At 28.2% G+C, this 21,878-nt stretch overlaps 4 protein-coding genes and 1 long non-coding RNA gene across 14 annotated transcripts; 3 read left to right on the top strand and 2 right to left on the bottom strand.

Moving 5' to 3' along the window:
* Positions 1-525: 525 nt before the first annotated feature.
* LOC109604478 (uncharacterized) lies at positions 526-11,562 on the top strand. 8 transcript variants are annotated; one of them, XM_049968523.1, is made up of 9 exons: positions 534-1,396; positions 1,447-1,548; positions 1,618-1,716; positions 1,786-1,831; positions 10,336-10,388; positions 10,458-10,556; positions 10,785-10,883; positions 10,953-11,051; positions 11,116-11,562. In XM_049968523.1, the coding sequence occupies exons 2-9, from the start codon at positions 1,470-1,472 to the stop codon at positions 11,178-11,180; spliced, it is 639 nt and encodes a 212-aa protein (XP_049824480.1). In that variant the 5' UTR covers positions 534-1,396; positions 1,447-1,469; the 3' UTR covers positions 11,181-11,562. The 8 variants fall into 8 exon arrangements, with proteins under 8 accessions (XP_049824481.1, XP_049824488.1, XP_049824480.1 ...); XM_049968524.1 differs by lacking the exon at positions 10,336-10,388 and having other exon boundaries at positions 526-1,391; positions 1,786-1,884; XM_049968531.1 differs by lacking the exons at positions 1,786-1,831; positions 10,336-10,388 and adding an exon at positions 1,832-1,884 and having other exon boundaries at positions 531-1,396; positions 1,618-1,663.
* Positions 3,172-3,777, top strand: LOC109604484 (signal peptidase complex subunit 1). Its single transcript, XM_020021018.2, has 3 exons — positions 3,172-3,328; positions 3,382-3,528; positions 3,586-3,777. The coding sequence occupies exons 1-3, from the start codon at positions 3,296-3,298 to the stop codon at positions 3,697-3,699; spliced, it is 294 nt and encodes a 97-aa protein (XP_019876577.1). The 5' UTR covers positions 3,172-3,295; the 3' UTR covers positions 3,700-3,777.
* On the bottom strand, positions 4,054-6,433 carry LOC109604483 (chromobox protein homolog 1). 2 transcript variants are annotated; one of them, XM_020021017.2, is made up of 5 exons: positions 6,246-6,433; positions 5,934-6,083; positions 5,824-5,884; positions 5,595-5,770; positions 4,054-5,539 (listed from the first exon to the last, which is right to left on the bottom strand). In XM_020021017.2, the coding sequence occupies exons 2-5, from the start codon at positions 6,079-6,081 to the stop codon at positions 5,187-5,189; spliced, it is 738 nt and encodes a 245-aa protein (XP_019876576.1). In that variant the 5' UTR covers positions 6,082-6,083; positions 6,246-6,433; the 3' UTR covers positions 4,054-5,186. The 2 variants fall into 2 exon arrangements, with proteins under 2 accessions (XP_019876576.1, XP_019876575.1); XM_020021016.2 differs by lacking the exon at positions 6,246-6,433 and having other exon boundaries at positions 5,934-6,187.
* A 1,736-nt stretch (positions 11,563-13,298) lies between the features above and the next one.
* LOC109604481 (chromobox protein homolog 1-like) lies at positions 13,299-16,303 on the bottom strand. 2 transcript variants are annotated; one of them, XM_049968867.1, is made up of 3 exons: positions 16,234-16,303; positions 13,624-13,896; positions 13,299-13,566 (listed from the first exon to the last, which is right to left on the bottom strand). In XM_049968867.1, exons 2-3 carry the CDS (start codon positions 13,865-13,867, stop codon positions 13,412-13,414), a joined length of 399 nt encoding a protein of 132 aa, XP_049824824.1. In that variant the 5' UTR covers positions 13,868-13,896; positions 16,234-16,303; the 3' UTR covers positions 13,299-13,411. The 2 variants fall into 2 exon arrangements, with proteins under 2 accessions (XP_049824824.1, XP_019876570.1); XM_020021011.2 differs by lacking the exon at positions 16,234-16,303 and adding an exon at positions 15,982-15,994.
* LOC126265939 (uncharacterized) lies at positions 16,047-16,547 on the top strand. Its single transcript, XR_007548414.1, has 2 exons — positions 16,047-16,122; positions 16,245-16,547. It is a non-coding gene; the product is annotated as an uncharacterized LOC126265939 (long non-coding RNA).
* Positions 16,548-21,878: the final 5,331 nt, after the last annotated feature.

Raw genomic sequence — 21,878 nt, 5'->3', positions numbered from 1 at the left:
GTTTATATGGTTTTTTATTATTTAAATATATTTGATTAAGCACTCTACAAACAGTCAAAAAGGCACAAATTATCTTATTTTTGAGAATATTGGAATATACTAATAAACTTATACTATAGTCCTTTTTTAACCCTTTAACACAATTAGTTGTTGTATTGTTTGTCCAAAAACTAATTTTGAATTTGTATATTCATAATTAAAGCAATGTCATTGAAAACAAATATTTACAATCCAATAATAATGTTTTGTTTAGAGTGACCCCATCAGTCTGTCTCTGCCTCTGATAAGTTGCGGACATATTTCTCTCTCTAGCACCCAGTATAATCGAATAATAGCCAAAAATATTTATTATGTCACAGCACAGACCACCTATCTTGCTTGTTTTTAGCTTTTTAAATAATGAAGCAAATTTACATAAACTAACTAAAGTTTCTCCTGAAGAAAATACAGTTAATTAAAAATTGTTTTTGGTCATATTACGGTAACCTTTGATACAGTCGTATTTTAATTTGGTACGTATTTTCTACACCACTGAATGAATATTTATTAAAACTGTTTAATTTTCATATTCTTAGCACGATTTAGAAAAATAGGTGCTTTTGATTAATACCAATTATCAAAGCCGTTTTTGAGGCACAATTATATCTTATTAACAGGCAGATCCATTATTCGACCTCACATGATAAAATCAAATGGATTAAGGTCTGGTGACCTAGAGGGTCAATTTATGGGAGTGTCATCTCTAATTAATTTAATTTTTTTATTTTAAAATGAATTTTTTGTTTAGATTTTTGCCAAAAAATCTATTTTCATTGTTCTTTGTGACTAAAAAATATCAATAATCTCATAAATGATCGTTATTTTTAGATAATTACTATAACTTAATAAGTGTGCGAAAAAATCATTGTTTAAAAATGTCATCACTGTGGGACTTCACTGATTTCGAAACCGCATATCAATTATTCTTTTTAAAAAATACAGTTTATTTCGGACACTCTTTATAATCCACCGAGGGGTTCCCCGAATTACGAATTATTGTTGATCAATAGAGGACACCTTGGTTTGTTGCCACGTGGAATAAATAATCGCTGTCCTGCTAAAATATCCAATGACCATTAAGTTTAGCACCACCACTTTAAGATTAGTGTTATTGTTTGTTTTTCTACATGTCTTTCATTTGATTATTTGTGAACTAATAGCTTGGTAAAATACGTGTAATTAACGAACAATAAATTTTGATTGCAAGGTATAATAATTACTTTAGCAACTGCGCTGTTTCTCTGGATAGTAGCCAACTGACTATTTAACCAACAGATATTTGTGATTTGAGACAAATATCAAGTGTTTCCGAAGTGCTCAACTGCAGCAGTTAAAAGCAACTTAATATCGGAGTTAGGTGAGTGTTGTGAGTGAATACATAAATATATTAGGTATAATATTTTGCAGATTTTAAAATTAAATTGACTACAATGGATCAACATGCATTGAACAACAGATCTAGACAATTGAATCCACAAGATCCTGTGTATTGGAGTTCCAGAGGACACAGTAAGTTTTCTTTAAATTTTTAGATCAGATTGCTAACATATTGACAATTATTTGTATAACGTTTTGTAGATCATGTAAGTACATCTCAGATGTATCAAACAACTTTAAATAACAGGTCTAGACAAATGAATCCACAAGATCCTGTGTATTGGAGTTCCAGAGGACACAGTAAGTTTTCTGTATATTTTTAGATCAGATTGCAAACATATTGACAATAATTTTTATAACGTTTTGTAGATCCTGTAAATACATCTCAGATGTATCAAACAACTTTAAATAACAGGTCTAGACAAATGAATCCACAAGATCCTGTGTATTGGAATTCCAGAGGACACAGTAAGTTTTCTGTATATTTTTAGATCAGATTGTAAACATATTGACAATAATTTTTATAACGTTTTGTAGATCCTGTAAATACATCTCAGATGGATCAAACAACTTTAAATAACAGATCTAGACAAATGAATCCACAAGATCCTGTCTATTGGAAATCCAGGGGAAGCGATAAGTTTTTTTTATATTTTTAATAGTTGGAATTGATTGAAAATATATTGATAATAATTTATAGAATACTTTGTAGATCCTATAAAATATTCGCCTCAGAGGAATCAAGAAATTTTGGATCTGATCTAGACAAATGAATCCAAAAGTTCTTGTTTATTGGCGTTTTATGGGATACACTATGTTCTATTTATATTTTTATTAGAGATATTATAGTAATATAAATATTTTTTTGTTTAACCACCTTTCTAGGCAGTTCATTAATTTAACAAGGCAACAGGCTCTTCAATAGCTTCGCTTAAGAATCTGGGGGGTCATAATAGACCAATAACGTCTGCCTCACATATATGTATATTTATATAAATATTATAAATTACTCTCAATATGTTATTAATCATATAATATTAACTCTAATGTATATATTTTACTGTATGGTTCAATTATGTGGGAAATACTCATTCAACTTTTATATTTATATCTGTGTGGTCCAATTATGTGAGAAATATTCATTCAACTTTTTTATTTATATCTCGGTGTTAAAAAAGAGATAATAAAAAGGTCTATGAATTTCACAGCTTTTTATTTTAGTCCTACAGAAATCCACTATCTTATATTAAATAGGTAGAAAATATGACAATTGATCAGGGTATTCCCCTATGAATTTTTGTCAATTGGTACATATCAAATAGTCAATTAATTACAGAATTAAATAATAACATTTTTCTCATATTGGAAAAAATATATTTTTTGTTAAAATTGTTAAAATATGGTTTTCTAAAATAAAATTGACTAAATTATTTGCAATTCTCCAAATTTTTATATTTATCTTTTGGTTTGTTATATATAAATAATACACAATTCTGAAAGTGTAAATGTTAATAACTTTTCATTCAAGATAAACCTTAAATTTTTAAAATATTAAACTATTGTCAATTTCTGAAATTTAAAAAAAAAATTAACTTTCGAATACTTCTATTAATTTATTATATTAATTTTTAAATTACTCTAAAGGCATAATAATATTTTTGATTTAAAATTGGAAAAATGAATTAAAGAAGTAGCTTTCCTATTGTGGAGACATCTAGTAGCGAAACGTCATTTTATTACCTCAACTAGTCGTCCCAGTGTGTGTTCCATGCCCCGCTATCTGTGGTTGACGTTTCACATTTGAAAGAAGAAGAAGAACCGATGTCAGTCTGGTAAAAACACGTCAACAATCTGCAATATCGAAAACAGAAAATTAAAAATGGATTTATTTAGTTCAATTCCCACGCATATGGTGAGTTTGGTCGTGCAAAAATAATATATTGTTCATTCAACATTTTCAAATAGGACTTTGAGGGTCAAGCGCGAGCAGAAAAATTGTCCAGAGTAATAATCACCCTGTTTGGTATTGTCGGTGTTGTTTGGGGCTACATTATTCAACAGTTTTCGCAAACAGTGTATATTCTCGGCGCCGGCTTTGTTCTGGCTGCATTGGTGAGTTTTATTAATCAAGCATAACTTGACTTTGATTAACATATTTCATTTGTTTAGCTTACAATTCCACCTTGGCCAATGTACAGGAAGAAACCACTAAATTGGCAACCAGCGAGGGATGTAGATGGATCTGTAAAGGAACAGTCAAATAAGAAAGGAAAAAAGAAATAATATTTTAGTTTTTTATTATTTAATAAATAATTTTTCTGTGTAAGTGACTTTTGATTCCTGAATATATTATTTACTATACTTCTTAATAGTCTGATTTACAAATAATATACTTCTAAAACTAAAATGGAGATATTAATTAAACATATTTGGCAATATTATCTAGTCAAATTATTTATAAAATCCAATTTAATACTTTGTTGGGTACCCTTTGTTATAACCACCTGTAAACAGTGTAATTGTCTTATATCATGCCCAGGGAAGGAACCCTAAACCGAAACATCCTCCTTAGTGTTTCTAGGCATCCGAATGTCCCAAATATAGAGTTTATTTAGGCAAAGAAATAAAACATACCACTGTGCTTATATAATACTTATAATTTACATAAAATATAACAGAATATAAATACCAATTTTATTGGTATATTTGGTATATTAATTCTTTAAGTAATAAATTTGTTTCAAACAGACTTTGAGTTATAATGATGAAGTTAATGAATGATTAAAATTTTATATACATTTGTATGTCTTATTTGAAGTACACAATAAATTTGTGAATTCAATAATTTACTGGTGTATGTGTAATATAATTTTAATCTTGTATAATAAAATCTTGATTTTGAACCTATCATCATGACTGAAGGTCTGTTTATAATAAATAAATTTGTTACTTATAAAATTTAAAAGTGCACACAATAAATTTGCTACTTATAATAGTATATAAGGGCCAATTCAACTAAGTACTGGTATATGTGTAATAAAACCTTAATCTTATTCATGAACTTCATTATCATTGCTCAAAGACTGTTTAAAACAAATTTATTACTTAAATAAAGAACTAATATAAAATTTAAAAGTACACACGATAAATGTGCAGCTTATAATACTATATAAGTGCCAATACAATAATTTACGGTGTGTATTAAAATATTAATCTTGTGCATGAACTTCATCATCACAGCTCAGTTTGTTTGTAAAAAAATTATTACTTAAATAAAGAAAGAATATGAAATTTAAAAGTACCCAAAATTAATTTACAGCTTATAATAGTATATAAGTGCCAATACAATATTTTACTGTGTGTAATAAAATATTAATGAACTTCATCATCACAGCTTTGAAGTTTATGAAAGTCCTAATTCAATAATTTACTGATGTAAGTGTGATAAAATCTTAAACTTATTCATAAAATTCATCATTATGGTTCAAAGACCATTTAAAACAAATTTATTACTTAAATAAAATAATAATATAAAATTTAAAAGTACACACAATAAATTTGCAGCTTATAATAGTATACAAGTGCCAATTAAATAATTTACTGGTGTATGTGTAATAAAATCTTGATCTTATTCATGAACTTCATCATAATGACTCAGGGTCTGTTTATAATAAAATTGTTACTTATAAAATTCAAAAGTACACACAATAATTTTGCTACTTATAAAAGTAGTTAATGCAATTGTTCATTGGTGTATGTGTAATAAAATCTTATTCATGCACTTCATCATCAGGACTTTCACTATCATCATCATTAAAATGATCTGAATGTGCGGCATCCTCAGAAATGCTATCCTCATCTGAGTGATACGTTTCTTCAAAACTTACTAGGGGACTATAATCGATTTTTTGTTTCTCAATTATTTCCGGCGGGGCGGTTTTCCATTCAAAATCTTCATCTTCATCTTCAGCCCACCGAATCGTTTCACCGTGCATATTCACAATCCAAAGCTTGCTTTCCAAATATCTGATCACGTACTGCGGGATTTTTACGTTGCACAATTTGGCCGGGATTATATCCACTTTGTTTATGTGTTTCCACGCCACAACGTACATAATTTTGCCTGAATTATTAAAATTTAGTGACTTATATTAATCAGAAATTGTAACGTAACATACCTCTATATTCGAAGGCGTTTATAATTTTTCTTACAGGCAACCGTCTCTCGAACGCCAAAGGCACAGGACTAGTTCGACACAGTTCATCGAACTGCTCTCGAAGTTCCCTATCAACTGAGTCCTCTTCCAGTAACATTTTCGTATAGAATTTCCTTTGAAGTGGCTCCAACTGGTTCCTGCATCATTTGATCTTTAGTTTAATATTTTCACTATTTCCCATTACACTCACATTTCGTAGTCCTTCCACATTTGTTTCTGTTCCATTTTGAATTGTCGAAGAATTGGAAATGCTAAAGTGAACAATTTTAGTACACGTAATCGTATGTGCAGAAAACTTACTTATGTTAATGGATGGCACCCATGAATCTTTCGAGCCGTCCTTCCACTCAACCAAATACATCTCGACAAATTTGTCCTCTTTGGGATTTTGCTGCACCAACTTCTGTTTCTTGATTCGTTTAATTGCATTGTAAAATTCATCATTCATATCTAGAAATAAATCGCAGTATGTAAACTCTTCGTATTATAAATGAAATTGTGGATATTTCTTAGGATTTTAATCATTTTTACTATTAGTGTTTTCACATAATGAATATATCATCTAACATAGAAAATTCAGATTTTTTAAACCCAATAAATATAAATACTTACTAAAAAATTGTAAACACACAAGTTAGGGTTAGTCCAATATACAGGCTTCTGTTAATGGTAAACAAGCCAAGTAAATCATAAATCTTTTAAATTATAAGTCAATGATTAAAGCTTTTTAAATTGTTTTAAAATTATTTATTACATATACACTATTCATTTGAACAATTCATTAATATTTTTATCGACGAAATTTTTTTAAAATAAGAGAAAAATGATAATCTTTATAATTAATAGGCAACCCAGATTACACAAAATGTGTTTTCAATGATTAAATACAAGGTATTTCTAAAATAGGTGGTCAAAATTTGAATACATGAATATTGATATTTGAATTTAGAATATATTATCCTAAAATATATACTAACAATTCTATGTAATAAACTTTTTTCACACCGTATTTTGAATGCCATTTTTTTAATTATTTCCACGCCTCATTTTGAATATAATTTTTTAACTATTAAGATTTATTTAAAGTTAAAATATTTAATTTAAATTAAACAATAATAAAATGTATAATTTTTACAAAAAAAAAATAAAAATACTTAACTTAAAATAAAAAAATTAATTAAAAAAAAAAACTAAATATTTCATTCAAAAAATAATAAATATTTGATTTAAATTAAACAAAAAGATGAAATATTTAATTTAAAATTAAAAAGTTAATAAAATATATGCATAATTTAAATTAAAAAAATTAAAAATGTTTAATTAAAATTTATAAAAAAAAATTAAAATATACAATTGAAAATTAAAAAATAATGAAATATTTATATTACATATAATTTAAATTAAATGAATAATAAAATATACAATTTTTACTAAAAAAATAAAATAAATTTATTTAAATTAAAAAGAATTGAAATATTTAATTTAAAATTAAAGAAGTAATAAAATATTTAATTTAAATTCATTTAAAATAAAACAAATAAATATTAACTATTTAACTTAAAATAAAAAAATATAAATTAAACTAAGTATTTTATTCAAATTAAAAAAATAATAAAATCTATAATTAAAATTTAAAAAAAAATATAATAAAATTAAAATAAAGAAAAAAGCTTAACATAAAAAATAATAAACATATATACTTAAAAAGGAAAAAACTAAGTATTTTATTCAAATTAAAAAAATAAGATATCTAATTAAAATTGAAAAAATATAATTGAAAAATTAAAAAATAAAAATAAAATACTAATGTTTTGAATGACATTTTTTTAACTTAAGCTTTGTTTTATTTAATTAAAATTTAAAAAAATAACAAAATAATGAATTTGAATTAAAAAATAGTAAAACATATAATTTTTACAAAAAAAAAAAAAAAATAATAATAAAAATAAAAATATTTAACTAAAAAAATATAAATTAAAATAAAAAACTAAATATTTTTTTAAATTAAAAAACATACAAACAAATAGATATTAACTATTTAACTTAAAATAAAAAAATATAAATTAAAAGAAAAAACTAAATATTTTATTCAAAGTTAAAAAATAATAAAATATTTAAATTAAATATTAAATATTAAAGAATTGAAATATTTAATATAAAAATTAAAAAAATAACATATTTAATTTAAATTGAGAAAAAATTAAACAAACAAATAAATATTAACTATTTAATTTAAAATAAAAAAATATAAATTAAAAAAAAAATCTAAATATTTTATTCAAATTTAAAAATTAAAACATTTAATTAAAATTAAAAAAATATTAATAATATATTTGATTTATATTAAATAAAAAATGAAATATTTAATTTAAAAATAAAAAAGTAATAAAATATTTATTTTTTAAAAATATTTAAATAAAAAATATAAATTAAAAGTAAAAATATTGTATTCAAATTAAAAAATTAATAAAATATTTAATTAAAATTAAAAAATAATAAAATATTTGATTTAAATTAAAGAAAAATTAAATGAAATATCTAATTTAAATTAAAAAGAATTGAAATATTTAATTTAAAATTAAAGAAGTCGTAAAAATAATAATAAAATACTAATATTTAATTTAAAATTAAAAAAAAAATGAATAAAGTGTTTCATTCATGTGACAAGTTAAAATATTTATTTAAAATTTCAAAATGTATTATCAAAATTTTCATGTAATTGACTGGCAAATTAAAATTGATTAAGGTCTGGTGCCCTTGAGGGCCTTTTATAGTATTTATATTTATATTTTATAAGACTCATTTCCAATTAATATTTTATTTTATTATTTAAAAATGGTTCCATTTATAAATTTTTAATCTTTTTATCATGTAATCATCTCTGTATGATTTCACTGGCATCGAAACCGCGTATAAATTATCAGTTTTAAAAAATACAATGTTTATTCAGAACATAATATATAATCTATTGGGGGGTTCCCCGAATTACCGCCTTGTTGATCAATAAAGGACACTTTCACTGCGTCTAGAGAATGATTCTTATTTTACTAAAATACCTAAAGGTCATTTGGCTTAGCATCACTATTTTAAATTTAGTATTACTGTTTTTTTAATAATTGTATTTTATTTGTTTATTTGTAAACAAATAGACTGATACAGTAAGTTTAAATAATGAATTTTGATGGAAAATAATGGGAATTAATGGGAATATTATGCTCACACTCTGGCTACAGGCAAAGATTTCTTTAATTATTTAACCAACCGATATTTATTATTTAAGACAAATAACAAGTGGTTCCGGACTATTCAACTACAAGTGGCAACTTAATACAAGAGATAGGTGAGTATTATAACTGAGTACTCTATTATTTTCTGTTTGATAGCATGATAAAACTTAAAAGCAACTACATTACTTTTCTACGATGTGGTTTTGTTGTTGTACCTTTGTTTGGTACCCAAATGTGAAAATACAAGTCTTAAGAACTATATATTGGGAAAAAATAAAATGCATGCATAATTCAGGTATTTCACATTTTGTTTATTCCATTATTTTAATTTAATACCATATCCTAGTTTACAAAACAATTAATGAAAACAATGAACAACACGAGAAACAAAATACTCTTGGAACAAGGTACGATATTTTATGTTTAATAGAATCCATTCCATTGAGGCTCAATTATATCTTATAATTGATCTACGTTATTAACAGGCAGATCCATTATTTGACCTCACACGGTAAAATCAACCTAGAGGGTCAATTTATGGGAGTGTCATCTCTAATTAATTTAATTTTTTTATTTTAAAATGAATTTTTTGTTTAGATTTTTACCAAAAAATCTATTTTCATTGTTCTTTGTGACTAAAAAATATCAATAATCTCATAAATGATCGTTATTTTTAGATAAATTACTATAACTTAATAAGTGTGCGAAAAAATCATTGTTTAAAAATGTTATCACTGTGGGACTTCACTGGTTTCGAAACCGCATATCAATTATTCTTTTTAAAAAATACAGTTTATTTCGGACACTCTTTATAATCCACCGAGGGGTTCCCCGAATTACGAATTATTGTTGATCAATAGAGGACACCTTGATTTGTTGCCAAGTGGAATAAATTATCACTGTCCTACTAAAATATCTAATGACCATTAAGTTTAGCACCACCACTTTAAGATTAGTGTTATTGTCTGTTTTTCTACATGTTCTTCATTTGTTTATTTGTGAACTAATAGCTTGGTAAAGTATGTGTAATTAACGATTAATAAATTTTGATTGCAAGGTATAAAGATTATTTTGGCAACTGCGCTGATGCTCTGGATATTAGCCAACTGACTATTTAACCAACAGATATTTGGTGATTTGATGCAAATATCAAGTGGTTCCGAAGTGCTCAACTGCAGCAATTGAAAGCAACTTAATAAAGGAGTTAGGTGAGTATTGTGAGTGAGTACGTAAAAATATTAGGTATAATATTTTGCAGACTTTAAAAATAAATTGACTGCAATGGATAAACATGCTTTGAACAACAGATCTAGACAACTGAATCCACAAGATCTTGTATATTGGAGTTCCAGAGGACACAGTAAGTTTTATTTATATTTTTAGAACAGATTTCAAACATATTCACAACAATTTTTATAACGTTTTGTAGATCCTGTAAGTACATCTCAGATTGGTCAAACCACTTTAAATAACAGATCTAGACAAATGAATCCACAAGATCCTGTGTACTGGAGTTCCATAGGACACAGTAAGTTTTCTTTATATTTTTAGATCAGAAGGCAAACATATTGACAATAATTTTTATAACGTTTTGTAGATCCTGTAAATACATCTCAGTTGGATCAAACAACTTTAAATAACAGATCTAGACAAATGAATCCACAAGATCCTGTGTATTGGAGTTCCATAGGACACAGTAAGTTTTCTTTATATTTTTAGATCAGAAGGCAAACATATTGACAATAATTTTTATAACGTTTTGTAAATACATCTCAGTTGGATCAAACAACTTTAAATAACAGATCTAGACAAATGAATCCACAAGATCCTGTGTATTGGAGTTCCATAGGACACAGTAAGTTTTCTTTATATTTTTAGATCAGAAGGCAAACATATTGACAATAATTTTTATAACGTTTTGTAGTTCCTGTAAATACATCTCAGTTGGATCAAACAACTTTAAATAACAGATCTAGACAAATGAATCCACAAGATCCTGTGTATTGGAGTTCCAGAGGACACAGTAAGTTTTCTTTATATTCTTAGATCAGAATGCAAACATATTGACAACAATTTTTATAACGTTTTGTAGATCCTGTAAATACATCTCAGATGGATCAAACAAGTTTAAATAACAGATCTAGACAAATGAATCCACAAGATCCTGTCTATTGGAAATCCAGAGGAAACGGTAAGTTTTCTTTATATTTTTGATTGTTGGAATTGATTGAAAATATATTGACAATAATTTACAGAACACTTTGTAGGTCCTATAAAATATTCGTCTCAGAGGAAGCAAGGAACTTTGGATCAGATCTAGACAAATGAATCCAAAAGTTCTTGTTTATTGATGTTTTATGGGATACACTATGTTCTATTTATATTTCTATTAGAGATATTATAGTATTATAAATATATTTTTGTTTAACCACCTTTCTAGGCAGTTCAGTAATTTAGCAAGGCCACATGCTCTTCAATAGCTTCACTTGAGAATCTGGGAGTCATACTAGACCAATAATGTCTGCCTCATGTATATGTATATTTATATAAATATTATAAATTACTCTCAATATGTTATTATTCATATCATATTAACACTAATGTATATATTTTACTGTGTGGTCCAATTATGTGAGAAATACTCATTCAACTTTTTTTGTCTTGTGTCAAAAAAGTGGCAATAAAAAGGTCTATGAATTTCACAGTTTTTTATTTTAATGCCACCTTACTGAAATCCACTATCTTATATTAAATAGGTAGAAAATAAGACAATTGATCGGGGTATTCCCCTATGAATTTTTGACAATTGGTACATATTGTAGAATTAAATAATAACATTTTTCTCATGAAAAATATTGGAAAAAATATACTTTTTATTCAAATTGTTAAAATATGGTTTTCTAATTGACTTTAAATTATTTGCAAATGTTAAAATTTTTATTTTTATCTTTTGGTTTGTTATATATAAATAACAAATAATTCTGAAAGTATAAATGAAAATTACTTTTCATTCAAGATAAACCTTAAATTTTTAAAATATTAAACTATTGTCAATATATTAAACTACTCTTTAAATTTTTTTGGATCAGATTGATAGTCGGAATTGGTTGAAAACCCATTATTGATAAGCATACACCAAGTATTCTTTATTTTTTTATTACAGATGTTATCCCTGTCCATTTTGTAAATGCAAAAATGTATAGTGATATCTTTTTATACATTAATTTTACAAGAAGTCTGTAACATGTTCTTCAATAGCTTGGTTTAAGAACCTAGGGGTTGAACTAGCCCATTAGTTTTTAATTCTTCTAACTTCTACCCTTAAAATGTTATTAATCATCTAACTAACTGTAAGCAAATATACAAACCATATCTTAAATAGTGTGGGGTTCAAATATGATAGGAACATCATAACTTTTTTATTTATATTTCTATTTTAATGAATAAGATGTTTAAAAATGGACAATAATAAATCAATTATTATTAATATCAGAGTTTTTTTAATGTAAGCCTTTTTTCTCAAATTTAAAGTAGTTCCCCTTATTTGTTATGTATTCTGTTCTGACTCATATGAATAGATCTTCCTTTTCGGATATCTCAGAGTCAGTTTGGATATTGAGAGCTAACGATTGATTCACTACATACATTTACAGGGAATATCTACCTTCAAAATGTTATCAGACCGACTACTCAACCCATGAGACAAAATCTGGGAGAAAATTTCATTTTTATGGACGATAAATCTCGACCCCACCGCACAAGAAATAGCCAAAATGCTTTAGAAGAAGCAAAAGTGCAAAGATTGAATATGGATATGGTAGGTTAAGCAATTTTAAGGAGGCCAAATTCACTCACAACTCCTCAAGACGAATAGGCCAACATTTCACAAGGGGACATCAATATTTTAATTTTTTCAATGCCATGGCGGATCAATTTTACTGTTTCAGAACAAAGGAAGACCTACAGAGTACTAAAGAATCTATGTATTACTGGATGTAATGTAAATTTGGTTGCGTGTATCTTCCAAAATGTATATATCTTCATTTTATTTGCCAAGATATCTATTGATTAAGTAACCTAGTAGTTTCCTTACTTAGGTATGGTGCTGGTAAAGTACCATATCTTACAGATAAACAATCTTATATTTGGGACAAGACTGGTTTGAAGAAGAAATTGTACGATATCTACTATATAGACGACATTAATTCACTTCACATTGATTGATTCTCCCAGTTGGAGGTGTTGGTTTCGTGAACTTTTCTCCAGAGTTTCTTCCTAGTTTTCCAGTGAAACCACCAAGATACAGACAAGACAAATTGATTAATTATATCCTTAATTGACCTATTCGTCATTTTAAGCTTTTATTTACAACTAAACCTTAACATCTTACATTCCCTGATGAAGAATAATAATATAGAAAGGGAATAAAATATTTGAATTAATTATGGTATTGCTTTATTTTATTGGAAAATTTTTATTTGAAATGTTTTTAACATTATTTTTACTTATTAATGTTTCACTGAGTGACTGAACATAGATCTGTCGAACCAATTACGAAGTCTTCTTATCCTCCTTGTTTTCCCTCCAACGTACACGTTCCTCATAAAATTTAATGACCACATGGGGACATTTTTCATTCGCTTCTTTGGAGTCCACCAAGTCAACCTCGTCCTTTCCCACCCACTTCATCACAAACATAAGTTTGCCTGGAACAAACATTGACGTGTTATTGCACACTTTTAATCGACGACTAAATCAAATACCTGAACAATTAGTTGCGCCTACAATTTTTTCCGGCTCGTACCAGCGAGTTCTGACGTCTTCACCAATTTTGGCTTCGAACGCTTGAATCAAACTCGGACAGTCCAAGTTCTCCTCGGGTTCCCAAGAGTTCTCGTCGCTCTCGAAGCCGATCCATTTCAGTAGATACTCCTTTTTACCGTCATCGTTTATTCTCACATCGAGGACCTCCTCGACCACGTATTCATCACCGTGTTTCCCCGCCATCTTTAATGGAAACTATCGTCAGCTATTTGCTGTAAATAAAGCCATGTTAAAAAGTTTGGGATATATAAACTTCTAAAATTTGTGTTATTTTTTGTTTGGATACTCGATGTTATTAAACTCCAATGATCGATTCATCGAAGAACTGAATAATCTCATATAGGGCAATGCACATTAAAAAATACATTTTTTATGCTTTATTTCTCTAAAATAGAATATAACTTTACATTTAAACAAAGGTAGAAGGGCAATATGTTGTAAAATCGACAATTAAATAAGCAATAACAGTTTTATATTAAATTTCTCCAGAGGCACTTTTAAATGGGCCAATTCGTCTCATAAGTAAATCTTGAAAATTTCTATCTAAACATTCACGCATGCGCTTTAAGGTTGCAATGGTAAGGTCAGGGGTAGGAAACTGTAATGTATAATGTGGTTCTAGATATCTTTACCGCCATCTTAAATTATCACTAGAGAGATAACTCTCCCTACTTCCTGTCTCTTGGACAAATCAATTTATCGTTATTTTTGGTATTCTTTGGTTAGTGTTGCTTTTATATATCGCTTTTATTAATAACCTGAGTTTTTCAATTAAAATTATTATGCTTTAATTTTGTATATTATTGTAAGATTTCGATTAGATATTCGTTCTAGTACTCGAAATATTACAATATTTCACAAAGTTAAAACAACATTAACCTAATCCAAAGATATTCCCCTAATTTAATCTCTATTTTAAGCTTATATAAATTTGCCTGGTTCTTTTATTACTGTTCAGTCCCAATAGATGTCGCTGTCCACCTTAATATTGGTCACCAATATTTAGTAGTGATATGGATAGGGGTAGAGTAGGGGAGTTGAGGCGTGCCTCTAGCCAATGAGATAACTCCAAATATCGACACAGACAGAAGTTCTAAAACATTGATGATTCTTCAGTTTCAATATTAAATCAATATACACTGCGCCGCAAATTTATGGGATACTTTATGGAATAGTTTTAAAGGAAATCTATGAACATTTATTGAAAAAGAAAAAAATACTATGCTGATAGTACTATGTAACTGAAAGAACCTTTGAGGGCCTATATCTCTTCTAGAAAGCATATTGGTATTTGGGTCGCATAGGCCTATTTTGAGGTTAAGAATATGAGGTTAGTTTATTTTTATTAATAACCTGGGCTTTTGAATTAAAAATATTATACTTCAATTTTGTATATTATTGGAAGATTTATATTCATTCTAGTGGTCGAAATATTGCACAAAGTTAAAACAACATTAACCTAATCTAAAGATATTGTCCTAATTTAATCTCTATTTTAAGGTTATATAAAATGGAGATTAAAATTGCTGTTCAGTCCCAACAGATGTCGCTGTCCACGTTAATATTGGTCACCTATATTTTGTAGAGATATAGGTAGGATAGGGGAGCTGAGGCATGCCTCTATCTAATGAGATAACTTCTCAACTTCCGACACATTTTTTTTTGAAACGTTGCAATTATTTGCTGTATTTTTCACTTTAAAAATTTTAAAAAGTAATTCTAAAATACTGTTACAAGTGTAAAACTAATTGTTTTAAAATTACAAGAATTGTCGATGTTTAGTCTTTTTCTGTTTAACAAATATTTTGGCAAAAATTTTTGGATACTTCATGGAAAAATTGCAAATGTTAATAATTTAATATACAGGTCGTTTAAAATTTTATGTGTCCCTAATTTTGCGACGCAGTGTATATTTTCAATTTAAATTACTATGACAAAATGTTTGTTGTTAAAGAAATAAACGAAGAAGAATTATCTAAGAAGAAGTGAAGTAATTAATAAATTATTTTACTGATCATATCTTTTATTTTTAAAGGGTAATACAGACATTTGGTATAAAAGGGGCCTTTTTGATTTGAAAAATTTATCTTAAGGACTAAACTTACATGACAAACGTACTGATCATTCGAATTAAGTGTTGATAATTACGCCTAAATATAAATAAAATATTGTTTTTGTTTTATTTTTTTTTTCTATATATAATGTGTCTCATCAGACTCAGACCTCACAAGTCTGCACTGGTTTGAGTATCTACATTTGTTTGGGTTTGTTGTTAAACGTTTATTGGAATTTTTTACCTACATTGAATTTAATCCCTACGTCTCTTGAATAAAAATTTTTTTGATTTTAGTAACGGTTGTTATAACAATCAACCGTTGTTTGACTTAAAGTAATTCTAACCTAATTTTGTCAACCAACAAAAGACATCAATCATCGGGGTGAGTATTCACAAAACTGTTTTCAAGTCTTAAATTCATTGTACATCAATGACCCATTGCAATTTGTCTTTTTATTATCTTATATAAAAAATACATAATAAAAGTACTTACTTGTGTTTCAGCTCCGGCACAACACACGAGTCAACCTAATATAGAGTGAAATGAGCAAGGTAGGATAAAGTCAGTGTTGCCAAATCTACCGTTTTGGGTTTGTCTAGCATAGAAGACCCAAGAAGTACCAACCCAATGTTATAAAACAACATAAGGGGGGTAATTTCGAGATGGGGCCATGTTGCCATGTTGAATACGGTGTTGCCTTTCCTTATAGATTACACATATCTCTCTCTCTTTATAAAAGGCGGGAAATTTTATATTTAAAATTTTATTTTTCTGACGGTATATAAAAATAAAACAATTAAATAATTCCCATAAACTTTATTATATATTCATGGTAAGAATAAAAAAAATTAAAAATTCGTACTATACATAAACGATACATAATATATCAAATGAACAATTTAAATATAACTTCAACATAACTGAGTATTAACATTTCTTATAGATTCTTATTCTTCTTTTCGTTAATCTTCAGAGGGAATGGGAAATCTATGTATATATTTTTTTATCAGATTAGGTTAAGAGAGTATATAAAAATAAAACGATTAAATATTTCGCCTAAACTTGTAAAGTCTAGAGATAATTTAAATATATACGATAATTTTATTTTAAACTTCAGTTTTAATTTAATTTGAATATGAATACACAAAATTGAAAAGTAGATTATTGAAACAAATGAAAAAGCTGTTAACAAAGGTTTATTAAGAAGACGAATATTTTAAAAATGTGTGAAAATGTATGAAAACTAAAAGCGATGTCCTGTTGGGGAATCCCATTTCAAGCACTGTGAAGCGTTAAAAAAAGAGGTCTTCTGTTGTCTCTTAGCCTTTTCGTACGAAGAACTCTTCTTTGAAGCATGTTCCACAAGTGGTTGATGGGGTTCAGGTCTGGGGACTGTGCTGGCCATGGTAACACATCATTATTGTTGTTTTCCAAAAATTCTATTGAAATCCTTGATGTGTGAGGCTGTTATTGTCATACATGTAAACAAAGTTGGTCTTATGTTAATTACTACTGCATATGGAAAGATAATTGACGTCAGTATCTGATTCACGTATGATCTATCCATCAAAAAGTTCTCCAGCGACTCTGGTGCCTGTCCCTCACATCTCCCTCTTCTCTATACTGTACATAGAGTGGTGAAATCAAGCTTTGACTAGTGCTCATTTCTACTGCTACTTAAATTTGATTCATGCCGAGAGGTGTCCCAAATAAGTACTGTGAGCATCGATGATGTATAATGATAAACTGAAAATAGTTGTTAAAAATGGAAGAACTAGGAAAAGCATGTACTCCAAAAAGGTACCACATGCTCTTCTAGATACTAACCAGCGTTGGTGTTATTTTCCCAAAATGATTCTAAAGAAATGTTTTACTGAGTCTTTATACCTCCACTTCCAGGGGGGTTCTAAGAGAAAAATAACACTGGATATGTCATTTTTCAGGTACTAGGTATGTTGTCAGCGATCGAATGAATATATGGCGGAATGAGTCTTATTTGCAAGGGAATGTGTTTCCATTCGTCTATACTCCATTCAATATAACTTTGCAAATTTCGTATTATTTTGTTTGATTCGTAGAAGAAGGCCTTCAACTGCATTTGTTGATCGTGTTTTTCGTCCAGATAGGACATTATAGAATTTTTAACAACAAAACACGATTATTTTCTGAAATTTGCAAGTTGATCCTATCAAAGAAGTGAAATAGTAAGAAGTATAGTGTATTCATATAAGGTATGGAGTATAAGTTCAAATAATATTTTTAGACAAATATTTAAAAGATATCCTTATGGGCTTAATAATTTAAAGTTATGTTGGCAATATTTTACCGTAATTTTTAAATAAATAATAATAAAAAATTAAATCAGTATGTAACCGGAATTGTACCATCTGGAAAAAGTTATGTATGTAGCAGTGGAGGCTATTGAGGCAGTGCCTCACCTATGACAATGATTTTATTGACATAACCTTAATATTAAAAAAATCCATTTTTTATGTTTTATTCATTAAAATAGAGTGTAACTTAATATTTAAACAAAGATAGAAAGAATATTTTGAGGCACTCAGAGGCACTTTTAAATGTGCCTCTTCGAGCCAATTTGTTTCATAAGTTGATTCCAACATTCGCACATGCACTTTAAGGTCGGGCTATTGTTTCAATGAACTACAGGGGAGTTGAGGCGTGCCTCTAGCCAATGAGATAACTCCAAATACAGACATCTAGAAATAGAAATTGATTTACTTCAATTTAGAAAAATATTAACTTATTACAGAATAATAATGGATTAAAAAATTTAACAAAAATCTTAAAATGAGATTATCGACTTTTTTGAGGCATCTCATCACAGGCGCACTGAAACTGACGTCTTAGTTCATTAAGAATCCATGGAGGGCGTTATAAATTTCTTATGCGTCGCCCTTTCATATCCTACGCATGTTCGATTGGGGAAAGGTCTGGAGATTTGGGTGGTCAAAGTAGTAAAATTATGGGATGGGATGGAATGGTTCTAGTTTAGTATTACTGGCAATGTGTGGACGTGTATCTTGCTGAAAAATTAGTCCGAGATTTCTTCTTATGTAAGAAAGAAGATAAGGCACCAAAAGATCATCTACATATCGCAGGGATGTGATATTGTCACTAATAAAAACTAAAAGTGACCTTCTGCAAAATTTTATAAAAATATCTTAATACGTCCTGGGTGTTGGGTTTCTATTTACAGTTAGTATACAGGGTGTTTCATAACTTATCCCAAATTTTTTAATCAAATATGCAAATAAGTCGATTTTAAAAAAAAACTAATAAAAGTCCAACAGAAAATGAGATAAAAAATGTTAAAGTCAACAAAACTTATTCTATAAAAGCTATTCAAAGTTTTCTCCAATACAAACATTTTGTCATACTAATTTAATTTGAAAATATACACTGTGTCGCAAAATTATGGAATATTTACCAAGGTTTGAATATCTTTTTTGAACATAAATTTTAAACGGCCTGTATATTAAATTATTAACTTTTACATCCAAATTTCTGTCAAAATATGTTTTTGTCCATTAAACAAAAAAAAACTAAAAATCGACATTTCTTGTAATTTTGAAACAATTAGTTTTGCGCTTGTAACAGTATTTTACGGTCTTAGTATAACTTTTTAAAATCTTTAAAATGAACAACACAGCAAACGATTGCAACGTGTCAAAAGTAAATTGTGCGGTGGCCTCTTTAAGAAGAAGGAATAAGTCAAAATGAGATATCAAATCAATTAAAAGTGACACAATCGTTGATTTCAAAAATGACTAAATGATTTTCGGAACGGGTACCAACGAAAGAAGACCTGGACATGGATGAAAAAGAACAATTTCATCACATCAAAACAGATATTTAAGAATCCAAAGCCCTTGGACAACGTAACGAGTGCTTTTCATTGACTTATAATGTAAGACAGTAAAACCCCATATGGTGCTGTAACAGGTCTCTTATTGACTGCAACACACCGTAGAGGCCGACTGAATTTTGCTCAAGAGTATCTTCATTGGGGATAAGCTGAAAGAGTGATGTATAGTTTACTGATGAGTTTAGATTTCTTTTAAATATCGGTGATCGTCGTAAAAGATCATATAGATGACCAGGAGAACGTTACGCTCAATGTAATATAACTGAAACTCTTACTTTTGGTGCAACATCGGTTATTATTTGGAGATGTATTAGTTTGCAGACACATATGGAACTAGTTGTCACTGTTAGAGGTTTAACGGCTGATAGGTATATAAGAGAAATCCTAGAACTTCATGTTGTACCCTTTGCTCCATTTATTGGCGAAGAGTTTACTTTTTTACATGACAAGAATAGTCAGAGACTACCTTGACGAGGTAAATATTCCGCTAATGAACTGATCAGCTAAAAGTCTGGACTTAAATCCGATTAAACATCTATGGGACCATAAGGAAAGACAAACAACCACCACCAAATACTTTAAACCTACTAAAGGAAAAGATCATAGATATTCGGGAGGGCATTGATCAGGATGGTATAAAATAAGTTCGTTGTCGTTATCAATCGGTAATTAGCGCATGTGGTGGAAAACATCCATATTAGTGTAAATAAATTTAACTTGAAAAATGTTAACATTTTGTTATATTTAATTTTTCTCTAATAGCATTGTATTTTTTTCTTTTCCAATAAATGTTCATAGATTTTCCTTAAAACTATTCCATAAAGTATTTCATAATTTTGCGGTTCAGTGTACATTTATTTAATAAAAAATCCACCAGGCCAACGTCATTTTTTATGATAATAATTTTTTTTTTGTGACTTTACTCGTCATACTACATTCAGCAATGTTATGGAACTTCGTTTGTGTCGATATATAGAGTTATCTCATTGGCTAGAGGCACTCCTCTGCTTCCCTACCCTATTCCTATCTTTACTAAATATTGGTGACCAACAAAGTGGACAGCGACATCTGTTGGGACTGAACAGTAATACAACAACCTGGCAAATTTAAACTTTATTTTATATAACCTTAAAATAGAGGGAAATAACTTTGGATTAGGATAATGTTGTTTTAACTTTGTGAAATATTGCGATATTTCGAGTATTAGAATAAATGTCTAATGGAAATCTTACATTAATATACAAAATTAAGGTATAATATTTTTAATAAAAGACTCTAAGGCTATTAATAAAAATAAAAATAATAAAAATTAATTAACCACATATTCAACCCAATTTACCATACTTATATACCATTATGCTTTCTAAGGTACAGGCCTTCAAAGGTTCTTTCAGTTGCTGTAATGCTCTTAGTAACTTATCTCATAAAATTCTAAATTAATTTTGATTTTTTAATATTTGTGAAAAAAAATTGTGATAAGTTATTAGTTACCTTGTATTATCGACTGATTGTTAGGGCATATGTTGATGTGGGTAGTCAAGAAAACCATATTTCTGCCATCAATTGAAACTACCTATTAATAAGCAAGGTACTGGCGTCCCACTTTGTAGTTTTGGAGGAGGCATTGTTGACAGAGGTGGACAAGCTAGAAGAAAGTTGTTGATTGGGCAATCAACGTTCAATATTCCGGCGGTCACGGCATCAACGATATCTTCGTTGTAGTACCTCAATACAACGGATGTGGGTAGTAGTCAAAAAATCACCCAAATCTGAATTATTATTTTTATCATGAGTAAAATAAATGTTGTCCAATTTCTGGAATAATCAAGTCGCAATAATTTGGGTATCACGTTGCAATTTTTGACAACCGTTGTGAGATTTCATTTTATCAAATCGTTGGTTAATAAAAGAGGCTGACAAGCGAGTGAATCACTAATATTGTTATTAAAAATAAGGAAAAGCACTGTTCCAAAATTTGAGCCCTGTGGCACGTCTGATGATGGAAGAGATGCCGTTAAATATTCCGGTACTCCATGTATTGTCGCCTATCAAGTAAATATGAGGACATGAGTGTACACAAATTAATTGTTAATCTAAAACATCACAACTTGTCTAAAAGAACTTTAAAGAATGACAGAGAATATTTGACAAAATGCTTTTCAAAATGGAGGTAAATTGTATCAATTGGACCTTTACTGTCCATACTCAGCGGTATAACATATTAAATGAGGCAAGCAAGATTATAGTTAGA

Source organism: Aethina tumida, chromosome 6, assembly GCF_024364675.1.
Source record: "Aethina tumida isolate Nest 87 chromosome 6, icAetTumi1.1, whole genome shotgun sequence".
In the NCBI taxonomy this organism is placed as follows: Eukaryota; Metazoa; Arthropoda; class Insecta; order Coleoptera; family Nitidulidae; genus Aethina; species Aethina tumida.
This window is presented reverse-complemented; position numbering and strand designations above follow the sequence as displayed.

What these genes read in the sequence shown, in the direction of transcription:
- LOC109604478 (XM_049968524.1), top strand. Translation starts at nt 1,470, where the DNA reads ATGGATCAACATGCATTGAACAACAGATCTAGACAATTGAATCCACAA. An exon ending in TTGGAGTTCCAGAGGACACA is followed by an intron (nt 1,549 to 1,617) that starts GTAAGTTTTCTT and finishes AACGTTTTGTAG; the next exon opens with ATCATGTAAGTACATCTCAG. An exon ending in TTGGAATTCCAGAGGACACA is followed by an intron (nt 1,885 to 10,457) that starts GTAAGTTTTCTG and finishes AACGTTTTGTAG; the next exon opens with ATCCTGTAAATACATCTCAG.
- LOC109604484 (XM_020021018.2), top strand. Translation starts at nt 3,296, where the DNA reads ATGGATTTATTTAGTTCAATTCCCACGCATATG. An exon ending in GTTCAATTCCCACGCATATG is followed by an intron (nt 3,329 to 3,381) that starts GTGAGTTTGGTC and finishes ATTTTCAAATAG; the next exon opens with GACTTTGAGGGTCAAGCGCG. An exon ending in GCTTTGTTCTGGCTGCATTG is followed by an intron (nt 3,529 to 3,585) that starts GTGAGTTTTATT and finishes TCATTTGTTTAG; the next exon opens with CTTACAATTCCACCTTGGCC.
- LOC109604483 (XM_020021017.2), bottom strand. Translation starts at nt 6,081, where the DNA reads ATGAATGATGAATTTTACAATGCAATTAAACGAATCAAGAAACAGAAG. An exon ending in GGTGCCATCCATTAACATAA is followed by an intron (nt 5,885 to 5,933) that starts GTAAGTTTTCTG and finishes TGTTCACTTTAG; the next exon opens with CATTTCCAATTCTTCGACAA. An exon ending in AAACGCCTTCGAATATAGAG is followed by an intron (nt 5,540 to 5,594) that starts GTATGTTACGTT and finishes TTAATAATTCAG; the next exon opens with GCAAAATTATGTACGTTGTG.
- LOC109604481 (XM_049968867.1), bottom strand. Translation starts at nt 13,867, where the DNA reads ATGGCGGGGAAACACGGTGATGAATACGTGGTCGAGGAGGTCCTCGAT. An exon ending in AGGCGCAACTAATTGTTCAG is followed by an intron (nt 13,567 to 13,623) that starts GTATTTGATTTA and finishes TGTTTGTTCCAG; the next exon opens with GCAAACTTATGTTTGTGATG.